The sequence below is a fragment of the Microtus oregoni genome, unplaced genomic scaffold (assembly GCF_018167655.1).
Source record: "Microtus oregoni isolate MIOR12 unplaced genomic scaffold, Mior012 000006F_ref0000085, whole genome shotgun sequence".
NCBI lineage: Eukaryota > Metazoa > Chordata > Mammalia > Rodentia > Cricetidae > Microtus > Microtus oregoni.
In genome coordinates, this window is record NW_024543065.1 from 2,222,184 (window position 1) to 2,234,785 (window position 12,602).

The following is a 12,602-nucleotide window of genomic DNA, read 5'->3' on the forward strand; positions in this document are numbered from 1 at the left end:
AGGGGGTGGACACAGAGAAAGGGGGTATCATACACAATGGTCACCATAGCAGGAGGAGGGACCAATTTTGCCTGTCGTTAGTCCTGCCCCATTACTTAGCATGTCAGCAAAGGCATCAGGAAGCCAGGCTCTTCCCCCAATGTTCCTGGAAGCTGCTCTCCATATAGTGTTCATCCTTCTGATTGCCCTCTCAGAGTGGCAAACTGTCAGACACTACACCTCTGCCACCTGCCCCTAAAGGCAGAATCAAGGGAGTCTTTTCCTAACATTAAAAAAGATGACCTCTCCCATGCCCCTTCTCTCAAATGCTCGTTCCTTCCTCTCATTTGCTAGAGCTTGGTTACAGGTGTTTTCCTTAAGCCAGTCATTGGCCAAGAGACAGACACCAATCTGCATTGGTTGATTTAAGCACAGCGTACCTAGTACCTAAACAACTTTAGAGTTTCCTGTGCAAAGAAGACTGGGGGAAGGCAGGACAAATGCACAGACCAGCAACTCTGTATGTTGTAAATTTCCCAAGATAATCTCCTGTCTGAGTTTGGTGTGGTGGGGTAATGTTTTAACAAACTGTTGTATTGTTAATTTTGCCATGGTTGTGACTGAGTAGTCACAGAACCTATCTCACGAGAGGAAACATCTACGTTGGTTTCTGGTTTCTGGTTGTTTGGTCCATAGTTGCTTGTGCCCCTGACTTGGGTGGAACATCATGGCTGCTGAGGCCTGCATCCGAGGAAGGCAGTTCATACATCATTCACAAAAGACATCAGAGAAAACCACAGAAGAGGGCCAGGAATAATGCCTCCAAGAACTTATCCTCAGTGATCTTCCTCCCACCTGGTCTCCTCTTCTAGGGTCTACCATCTCCAAATCAGGACCTGCTGTCTCAGAACACTAGCGTAGGACATCATTTCCTTTTTAAACTGTAACAGCTGTCTTCAACATTCCAAAGAGTGGTTAGAAACTAGGTAAAGTTTCATCTTCGAGGACACTTTCCATCCCTTCTGGTCACTTCTTAAGAAAAACTATTGAGAAAATGGGTGCCTGAGTCCACAGTGGGGGTGACTCTGAGGAAAGTCTCCCTTCTGAAGTAGAAGAAATAGCCATGTAGCCGCAGGGAGGGCACAGGAGGGACAGGAAAGTCATAGAGCAAGCGACTACTGAGCCTAGATCAGCTTTGCCTCCATACATTGAAACGCCCTTCTCTAAAGAGGCTTTGAGTATCCAGTAAATTGTAAATCATATCCGAAAGCCTGCTTTGTATTAGCAGCATCTTCGGTAAAGCAAGAGTCCAGGAATAGGTTGAGAAAAACAATCTGAAAAGTAATTTCTAAGGAGCAAGAACTCATTGGTCCAGACAGGCAAGCAAATCCAATTAGGTGAGAATCGCCCAGGGCTGGGAGGATTGGGTAGAAAAGAGAAACTTTGTAATGGCTGCATGGCTTCTTATGGTGATTAAAAAATGTTCTGAAATCAGACAGTGGTTGTCCAAGGTAGTTTCTCTGTCGCTGTGGTAAAACATTGTGTAAAAACCACTTGGGGAGGAAGGGTTTATCTCATCTTAAAGCTTAGAATCCATCACTGAGGGAAGTCAGGGCAGTAACTCAAGGCAGGAATTGAAGCAGAGACAATGGAGGAACACTTGCCTCGATCCCCATGGCTCTCTCAGCCTGGTTCCTTATATACCCCAGGACACCTGCCCAAGGGTGTCCTGGGCCTTTCCACGTCAATCATTAATTGATAAAATGCTCCCAGAGACTTGTGTACAAATCAGTCTGATGGAGACAACTTCTCAGTTGAGGTTCCCTCTTTGCAGATGACTCTAGCCTGTGTCAAGCTGACAAATCCAACCAGCACCGTGGCAATGATTGTACAGTTTTATAAATATATTAAATCATCGAGCGCTTAAAATGAGCAACTTTTTGGGCACCTACATATTTCGATTGTATTCTAAAGATTTTTTTTTAATGATCAACGCAGAAGCCTCAGCAACATTGAACAATGGAAGAGGGAGAGGGAGGATGTGCCAGGAAACCTGGGTAATCCAGAGAAGGGCTGACCTTTTCAAAGTTATAGAAGGTGAAAAGGTGAAAGAGTTATTTTAACTTGAGTATTAAAGGAGCCATTGATCCAAACGCTGGCTAGCTAGGTATATTGAGTTACGACAGCAACGGGGCCCTTTCATCTACTTGGCTTGTCAGAGTGCCTCAACTCTCTCTGGTCACTTACAAGCAGAATTCTCTACACACACACACACACACACACACACACACACACACAAACACACACACACACACACACACATTTTCTTAAAAAAAAAAAAAACAGTCATTTATTCCCAGCCTCACAGAAAAAAAAAATAAGATGAACAAACTAAAAATCAGTCACTTCTCTTGGACCCATTTGATAACTGAAGACAAAGAGCAAACTGTCACCCTAACTCTGGAGGGCCGTGTGGATGGAGAGAGTTATAGCTAAGATCTACCTGAATCAGAAGCCACTAGAGCTATGATTTGTAGAAATCCCTAGATGATGATTTTCATAATTTATGGATGAATTTGGCTATCTATGACTATAATGAATAACTAACTGGGGACCACAGCCTAGGGTGCACTCATCCATCCATAGGTTTGACATCCAAGAATTTCACAGCTGGAAAAGGATTGAAAAAGGTCCCCTAGCCTTTGCACTAGTCAAATGAAGAATGACTTGTGACACATGTCCAGAGCTTGTCCCCAACAAACGCCTCCTCTCCGGGTACCAAGATGCAGCAGAGCCTCTCCCACCTGGAGGAAGGGCAGGGCTTTTATTCCTCCTACATTGAACCTCGTTAGCTCTCCTGACTCAGCTATGACGGAGGGAGAGGCTAAGAAACATTTGCAAAGAGAAAAAGTCTAGGGCCATAGGTTCACTAAGACTGGGACTTCATAAGAATGCATATCCAAGACAGGGAATCGTCCAAGGTTTAGAAGGATGAAGAAAGGATTGATGAATTGAAGATGGGTAGATGGATGATGGATGGATGGGTAGATGCATGCGTCCATCCATCCATGGATGATGGGTGAAGAATGGGAACAAATGACACATTTATATATTATAATGCTATTCAGTAATAAAATATTAAATTCTTTTACTTGCAGCACTGTGGATGGAACTGGAGAATACTAAGTTAAATTAAATAAGTCAAGTATAGAAAGACAGTTACCACATGTTCTCACTCAAACAAGCAAGCTGAAAAATCTTGCCTTCATAGAACTAGAGTATTGAACAGTGATGACTTAGAACCTAGAAAGAAGGGTCAGGGACTTATATACCACAATACAGTTAAATAAAGGATCCTACAAGTCATCAATCTAGGGTGGCCAGGGTTCACAACAACTTATATATTGCATAAATAACTAGATGAGAAGAATTTGAACTATCTCTACACAAAGAAATTATAGATATTTATGGGAAAGTGTTTTATGTTCGCTTCTATTATTGAGATAAAACACTCTCACCAAAGGCAGCTTTGGAGGGGAAAGGATTTATTTCATATAACACTTCCAGGTCGTAGCCCATCATTGAAGGAATTCACGGCAGGAAGTGAAAGGCAAGAACCTAAAGGTAAGAACCATAGAGGAGCGCTTGTTGCTGGTTCATGTTTTATAGCTTCATTATAGAGCCTGGGACTACCTGTTTAAGAAATGGTGTCACCCAGAGTGGGCTGACCCTTCCTACAACAATTGATAATCAAGACAATCCCTCACAGATATGCCCAAAGACCAATCTGATCTAGCTTCTCCTCTCAGGCTCCACCAAGTTGTCAACACTAACTAGGACAAGAAGGAAATGTCATTTACCTTGAAGTGGTCCCTACACACTATTGTAAACTACATCTCTTATTCCCACATCTTATAGTCACACCAGCAGGGATCCATTAAAATGCCTGGACTGCAACAGAAAGAGCTGAAGACAACAGAGATAACAAATACAGCAGAGGGGTTTGGAGTCTAGCACTATGATTGCTGCAAACAGGACAGAGCCCAACTTCTAACCCTGTGAATATGACACCTCTCATATAGATACCTCTCTGCTTCAACTCCTATCCACCAGCATTTTCGATCATCTGGCTCTCCACAATAAGAAAATCATTAAATAGTGTTGTGTATCTTTTCCCTCCAAATTGAAGCACCCCTCCTAGACAAGTAGCGAAGAGCCTCCCGAACTAAAATTCACAAGGACATTATAAAAAGTCATGAGAGTCAATAGTCCCTGAGCTTATGCAAGAAATAAATAATTGCTGGTAAAGAGAAGACTCTTGAGAGGCGTAGCGTGTAAGTTGAACAGAGAGCGCTAGCAATACAGCTAGGTGGCCGTTGGTGATGCAATTGTCTTTGAGTCATTCATGCTCCTGTAACCCCTCACTCCTCCTCCATGGAAGACACTCATTAGGTCACTAGATTAGACTTGGGTGGAGTCATTCCCTAGGTTTGTGGTTAGGACCCTGTCTGAGATGAATCATATCTGCTCATATCTCCTCAGGGAAAGTCATGGCAACAGGCGTGCCAAGCGGCAAGAAAAGAAGCGGGTCTAAAGAGACAAAGTAAGCATCTGCATTGGATTAGGGTATGGACAACTCAGGCTTTCGAATTATCTGAGAGGGAATTATAAATAACTACGTTAAGGTCTCTCGCACAAAATGCAGAGAGTATGCCAGAAGAGACAGATTCTGGAAGCAGAGCGACGGGGAAAACCAAAGAAGGGGCAAAAGGAAATGCTAGATATTGATAATAAAAACACATAGCAAGAAAAAAATTAAGAATTCCTCATCAGTGAGCTAAACTCAGCTAAGAGTCAGTGAACTTACAGGTGGTTTCATTAAAAAAAAAAAAATTCCTAAACTGATGTTGACTGAGGTTTTTCTTTTTTTCCTTGTTCCCATAGTTGTTAAGTCCCCAAAAAAACTGATTGGCCTATTAGCTCAGGCTTCTTATTAACTCATATAACTTATATTAGCCCATTATTTTTATCTATGTTAGCCACCTAGCTCGGTACCGTATTTGGTGAGGAGGTCACATTTTGCTTCCTCTGCATCTGGGGGTCACAACTGCAGAATGTAACTTCCCTTTTCCCAGAATTCTCATTGCTTTGCCTCTACTTTCTGCCTAGCTGCCCTGCCTATACTTCCTGCCTGGCTACTGGCCAATCACCATTTTATTAAAAATAATGCAAGTGACAGGATAAAAGACCATTTTCCTACAGCAAACTATGAACTGGGTGTACTGATGTGTGCTTATAATCCTAGCATTTGAGAAGTGGAGACAGGAAGGTAAGAAGTTTAAGGCCAGCCTCAGCCTCGTAAGAACTTGAGTCTAGACTGACCTATATAAAAACCTATCTCAGAAAAATAAAAACAAATGACCTCCAGATCAATTAATTATTCTTCTCCAAGTAATCAAATAATCCCCCAAATAAGCAAAAAAAAAAAAAAAACCCTTCTGTCAATTAGATTAGGATTCGTGAATTTCACCTGATGTGTTTTATTTTGTTGTTTTTTTCTGAACATTGCTATCAATGACCTAGAGAAGCAGACAAGGGTGGTTGGTCCCTCTGTAAAATGACTGGTCTTATGGGGGTCCAGGTCGCTGGTCAGCTGTTCTCCTTTCTCCAGTTCCATGCATCCACCTTCTCCTCTGTGCAGCTCTGCCATCCTTTTCCTCTGTTTCCAGTTGACTTATGCCACTAGCATTAGTTGACAGCTAGATACCATTCAGAGGGAGGAGGCCAGCACCAAGAAGGACAGTCTCACACTTTGTCGTGTTGCAGAGAAGAGTTACAGTGAAGTCACAGGGCAGTGGAAGGCAGGTTTCTTTGGTGGTCTCGAGAGTGAAAGATAGCAGAGGGATCTGGAGAGTTGGGTCTGGCCTGCCAGCTTCTTACCAAGGAACGAGCCCCAGGTGCTGACTTGTGACCCTATGACGTACTTTCTCCCAGGAATTCTTCAGTGCTGTCATGCTGGGAGTCTTTGCTTTCAAATTTTAGCATTTCTTTTTTATCCATCCCTGGTTTCCTTCCCTCTGCTTGCAGTACCTATCTTCTCTTATGTTCTGTCTGCTCTTTTCCAGAGAGACCTTAAGTAGAGGCTCCCAAGTTTTGTCTAAATAATGAGACAATAACAGAACTTTCTGAATTTTATTTATCATCATAATCACCTCCAACCTGACTAGATTGTGATGTCAAATATCTGATTAAATAGGCATCTAAGTATTGATATGGGGACTTCTTAAATATGTAATCAGCATTTATAACTAGCAAGTGTTGTAGAATATTATTTTAAGATGTGCTAGCCGGGCAGTGGTGGCATGGGCCTTTAATCTCAGCATCTGGGAAGCAAAGGCAGGTGGATCTCTGATTTCAAGGCTAGCCTGGTCATCAAGAACTAGTTTCAGGACAAGCCCCAAAGTTACCCCTGTCTCAAAAATCAATAACAAAAACAAAAACAAAAGATGCGTTATATATTTATGCTGTGGAATATTTTTTTAACACTGCAAAATGTGTTGCGTTCTTTCTCTTTTTCATTAGAAAACTGTTTGACTAATAGCTTAGGCATACTCCTAGATAGCTCTTACACCTTAAATTAACCCATTTCTATTAACCTATGTATCACCACAAGGCTGTGGCCTACTGGTAATGTTCTAGTCTTTCTCCTTGGACAACTACATGACGTATGCCTGACTCAGCCTTTTCTCTCCCAGCATTCAGTTTAGTTTTCCCACCTATCTCTATTCTGCCCTGCCATAAGCCAAAGTTTCTTTACTAATAATGGTAATAAAATATATTCACAGCATACAGAGGGGAATCCCAAATATCTCTCCTTTTCCATCTAAATAAAAAGGAAGATTTTAACTTTCAAATAGTAAAATTACATATAACAAAACAGGTATCAAGCAAGAATTAGTTATAATATTTCTTTGTGAGTATAAAGCTTCATATCTAGTTTATCTTTTATCATAACTAAGGAAAACTATATCTGTCTTCAACTCCATCAAAGAACCCAGAAGGATATAATATTACCTAAGTAAACAGGAAATGCATTGTAAGAAACTTCCAAAACTCTAGAATTAACAGAGACAGCTCTCTGCCTGGAGAGTCCCCCAAAGTTCTTCTGCAATGTTGTAGCATCCATCTTCAACCTACAGGCCCACAGTATTTGGCAGACTTTTCCTGACTCAGCGTTAGCATCAAAAACTACTTGGCTCCTTTACGAGTTGGCTTCCTGGTTTGTGCTGGCAGCAGAAATGGCTCTGGCTCTTCGGGCAGAGCACTTCAATGAGGTTTGTGAGCAGAGTGCTCCAAGTTGCTTAATGGTGACTTAGACCCACTGCATTCCTGGAGCTGGGGCATTGAGCATGGCTCACAGAGGCAGTAAGCATACCTCTACCATGTTGGATGGGGCAGAGCCAACAGGCAAAGTTGCAGTGTTAGTCCTAGTCACACCTGCTTAACATTTAAGAAAAATAACTCTCCCAGTCAGAAAATATGTTGCATTCTTTTATGTTACATGTGTTCAACTCTGTGAAGCTGTGTTACTTTGCCTGTCTAAAACACCTGATTGGTCTAATAAAGAGCTGAACAGCCAATAGCAAGGCAGGAGAGGGATAGGAGGGGCTGGCAAGCAAAAAGAATAGGAGAAATTTTGGGAGACAGAGATCAAAGATCAAGGAACAAGAAAAGGAAGAGAGGAGAAAAGAAGGGGCCAGTCACCCAGCCAGCCACAGAGTAAGGGTGAAAGTAAGATTACAAGTAAGAAAAGGAAGAAGCCCAGAGGCAAAAGGTAGATGGAATAATTTAAAAACACTTTCTAAAAATAAACCAAGCTAAGACCAGGCATTCATAAGAAAGAACAAACCACCATGTGTGATTTATTTGGGAGCTAGGTGGTGGGCCCCCCAAAAGAGCCAAAAGAGTAAGAGCAATAAAACAACCAAGAACAACAAGTAAACTTTGAGTAGAAAAAAATACCTTCCATTAACATGGATAGGCCTCTTCCCATTTGTTTTGTGCCTTAGGAAGAACACTAAGATTTCCAGAAGGAATTCTGCCTTGAGATTTCTGCACAGGAGCCATGCCTAGGTTTGCCACAGATTTCAGACTAGCTACCCTCGCAATCATGAATACCTAGATGCCCCCATCTCTCCTATTTATCTAAGGAACTCTAGAAGAATGTTTCGTCAAGTTTGTTGGCAAGAAAGGGTTCATCTTTCTGCAATATGTGTAAACCCACACTTGTGATCAAAGAGGGATTTTGTTCAGTACAAAACAATTATTCTCTGATGGTATAAAAAGAAATCCCAGGCTTCCTTCAACTTCGTTGCTTTTAATTAATTCTCAGCTTTATATTGCTGTACCAGGACATTGCCCTCTGGCATGCTCATGCCAAAATTAGTGCTTTTTATTTTACTCTTTAAAAAGCCAGTGTGATTCTGGGTTTTCTTATTTATCCACTCCTGACTTCTGAACTATGGTGGCACTCCTGAAGGCAGCTGCCTGCCAGGAAGAAGCCAGAAAGCAGGCGCAATCAGAGCAACAATTCCTTTGCTCACCTGACTGCAGAGACCTACCAATGAGCCAAAACATGACTTCTGCTTCTGCTTTTTAGATTGTTGTGACTTTTTTTTCTTTTGTAAATGACAGAAAAATATAAGATGCCACTATCTGAGCCTCCCAGGAAGATGCTGGCTAACAAGAGTAAGCTCAGTGTCAGGGGCCCTCTCTTGCATTCCCTTTTGGTGGCTGCTCCATTGTTCTATCTCGATTTCCATTTGTACTGCTATCTCAAATGGGTGGCTTGCTTTCTTCAGTACGAGATGGTATTTTACTTCTTTACAGTTTTCCTCACTGGAAACTCTTTGTTGTTTTTTGCTTTATCATTTTAAATCCAACTGCTAGGGGTAATTTAGGAAGTTCCCAATGGCAGCTGGGAGTGTAGCTCAGTTGGTAGAGATTTGCCAAGCATGCAGGAAGCTCTGGTTTCAGTGTACAGCAGCACAGTAGACTAGGCGTGGCATGATGGTAATCTCAACACCGGGAAGGTCAGAAGGTCAATGCCACCATTGGGAACAGTAAAATGAAAGAAAGCTCCCAATGGGTTGGAACTTAGACAACAGCTCCTGTATTCCCCACGTGGGAAACAGCTTTCCACTGCCCAACAGCAGCACATGAACGTGTCTGAAACAAACTCAAACAATCCACCTCTTTACAGATAGGCTCACACTTTATTTTGACAAATATAAGATAGAAAAATATCATAATGCGAATATAGCAGTTGCTCTTTTTGTAACAGAGTTTGGGGTTGTGCAGTATGACTTGGGATGCTCTCCAAGGCAGCCTGTTTCCCTTCTGACTGTTCTACAGTCAACACTGAATTATATTCCAGCCACTACATTTGCTTGAAAGAGGATTACATGAGGGAAAATGGACTTTTTTAAAAAGGTTATAGCATTCAATAATAAATATTATAAAGCAAGGGACCCAAACAGCCTTTAAGATATATAATTACAAAGAGCCAACTTTAGACTTCATAATCAAAGCTAAGAACACATGTCTTCAAAATAGCTTCAACATTTCCTATTAATATATAATAGAATAATAGAATACTCATTTAAAAAACAAAGGAAGGAAAATTCGAGTAAACACGATATTGCAGATGACCTGAAGAGTAAACAATTCAGTGTATTAATAAATGTCATTTCAACAATATACTCTTTGCCTCGCAGGCAATAAAAACTATAGTTCTGTCATCAGAAATGTACCCCTGAATGTGATCTTTGAACTTATTAAGTGATGTCATCTTGCTACAAGCCTTCTTTGGAAGGGGTGGCTGAGGGACTCTTGGTACATGCAAATATTTGGTTATGATTATAAAGACAAAAAACAAATGTCCAGGAGTCTGAAGCTGAAATCCCATTTTGATTTTGTTAAGCACCTGCACAGTCTCTTCCTTCTGTGGCACCCCAGGCAAAGTCCCACTAGGTAATTAATGAATAATAAATAGGTGCTAATCCATCCCTGCCGGCCCCTTTAGCGTTTGTTATCTTCTCTTCCCCTGCTCCTCAGAATAAAACTGGAGGCCCTTCCTTAAACGTTATTTCTATCATATAAAATAACCGTATGTACATATGTACATACATGCATGTCTTTCTCAAGGACTGGGTAACTCCTCATTTTCTATCAAATAATCCTTCTTCATATATTTAGTTCCTCTCACTAACCTCCACACTTCCAAGTAAGCGTCCTTTAAGGACTTCCTGCTCCCTTCAGCAGAATGCTCTTCTATTCTTGAGCTCCCAGCCACCAGTGAGACCCCTCTGGGACTGCCCCTTTCCTCTTGCCCACCTTGTTGTATGGAGCCACCTGCCCTTTCTGCACCCTCCAACCCGCTATTTCCACCCTCAGCGGGCAGCTCCTCCATAGCAAAAGGTAGCAGGTCCCCACTTGACTGCGGTTCCTCTGCTGCTGCCTGTGATTCCAAATCCTCATAGTTGCTCTGCCTTCTGGTCTCCACGAATTTGGCCACGCAGTAAATAATGGAGCCCAGGGTGTTCACCACGACTCCAGCAATAAACAGAGAGGTGGGCTCCACGTCGCTGAAGGCCACCATCCCCACTGTGATAGTGGCAATGCTCTTCACCACGCCCACGAAGCTGGTGGTCACCGCGGAGTTGATGTAGGTGCAGTGCAGTGTGGTGAAGTTCATGGCACAGCCGATCAGGATGCAGGCCACGAAGATGGAAACCATGGCGGGGTCCTTCCAGCCTGGAAAGGTCCAAGCGTGGATGGAGTCGGTGCTGGCGAATGAGCAGATGACCAGCAGAGGGGTGGCAGAGACCGCGATGACATACTGAGCGGTGAGAGGACCGTGCTCCGTGTCTGCGCTCGCCTTCTGGATCAGCACCAGGTAGGCGGCGTGCACCAACACCGCCAGCACGCCCGTTATGTACCCAACGGGGTCGCCTGTCAGGTCACCAGCTCCTGAGCGACCCAAGACGGTCGAGTCAGCGCGGGAAAGAAAAAGAGAGGAGACACAGGGTTGGTGCGGGTGGTCATCCACTCCGGAAAGCATGTCGCGTTGGAAAAACATGCTTAGCTTCCCACTTCTGCCCACGAATTTCCCCGGTCCCAACAGAAGCCCTTCGTGCCTCCATTATTGTGTCAAAATGCGACAGTCAAGCCCAGTGTCTTCCTTTAGCCAGGATGAAGGTCACCGAGAGCTAAGATGCTCTCGGGGTGGGCGCCTTGGCATCTCTGAACCGACACGGAGGTCACCTGGGTGGGTGGTTCCTCCACCCCGCCCCGTAGACACCGGAAGGGAGAGGGAACCCCAGCTAGTGGCCTCACCCCGGGCGGGTTGGGCCCTGGAAAGAGGGTTTCTCCTACGGCCCGCAGCTGGATCCCGCAGGATCCTCCCGGCTCCTCCCGCACCTGAGCCCCAGGCGGGTCCCTTCTGTCTAGTGCCCGGGTACTCCGAACGAGCCTGGGTCACCCAGGCTTCACTCCCATCTCCCTAGCTTCCCGACCCCGTGTGATCGAGGAAGTTCCCGGCCCCCTTCCTTCCGGCTCAGTCCCGGGCTGGACTCCAGCTCCCAACTCAGGCGACTGACTCTCCATCCCTCCCGGAGGAAAGGGCTGAACCAGAAAGACCCGGGTGGGGGCGACGCGCTGAGAAAAGGGGCGGGGGGCGGAAGCCGGGGCACCGGGGATGAGGGGAGGGCTGATGGAGGAGGCTGGCTGAAGACTGAGAAAGGCTGCGCTGGGTCTCAGAAGCAAAGTCCCTTTTGTGAGCCCAAGGACCACTCAAAGCTCTCTGCCTCGCTCTGCCTCAGTCTCCCCATCTGACAGTGAGGGGCGTTGCACCGAGTGGTCCCTGCTATCTCTACCGGGAGGGGAGGGTGGACCGGGGGTTGGCGCGGGTCCCGCTCACCTGCCAGGGCGGCGCCGCAGGTGGTGATGAGCACGGCCGCCAGCACCCCTGGTGAGGGCGCGCCGTTCTTGAGCACCAGCACGCCGATGAGCATGGTGACTAGGGGCAGGCAGCGCTTGAAGACTACGTACATGGGCAGGCTGAGGCCACGCAGCGACCAGAGAGTGAGACTGGACTGCAGCGTGGAGAGCACCGCGACCCCCGCGAAGGAGCGAGCCAGGCTCAGGCCGAAGGGGGGCACGGCGATGAGCCCCAGGCGCCGCAGCAGCTCCAGGCTCAGCGCCGCGGTGGAGCTGGTCAGGCACTGTACCAGGGTCAGGAAGGTGAACTGGTAGCGGCTGATGAGGAACTTGAGCAGGATGTTGAGCGAGCCGGAGAAGACCCCGTGCGCGATAGCCACTGAGATGCCCAGCACTCGGCCCCGGCACAGTTGCCGCATCGCGCCGGCCCCGCCGCACTCGCCCGTGGCGGAGCTCCGGACTGGCGGGAGGGTAGCAGAGAAGCGCGGAGCGAGGGCGGCGGGGGCGCGGAGTCGGCGGCAAGGCGAAGCGAAGGGCAGGGAGTGTGGGCTAGGTTGCCCGGGGCAGCTCCAGCCGGGCGTCCTCGCAGCTCGGCGGCTCCGCGTGCGACTGCTCCGCCGCTC

At 45.6% G+C, this 12,602-nt stretch overlaps 1 protein-coding gene across 1 annotated transcript; it reads right to left on the bottom strand.

The window, feature by feature from the left end:
• Positions 1–9,250: 9,250 nt before the first annotated feature.
• Slc35d3 (solute carrier family 35 member D3) lies at positions 9,251–12,398 on the bottom strand. Its single transcript, XM_041654363.1, has 2 exons — positions 11,960–12,398; positions 9,251–11,010 (listed from the first exon to the last, which is right to left on the bottom strand). The coding sequence occupies exons 1-2, from the start codon at positions 12,396–12,398 to the stop codon at positions 10,181–10,183; spliced, it is 1,269 nt and encodes a 422-aa protein (XP_041510297.1). The 3' UTR covers positions 9,251–10,180.
• Positions 12,399–12,602: the final 204 nt, after the last annotated feature.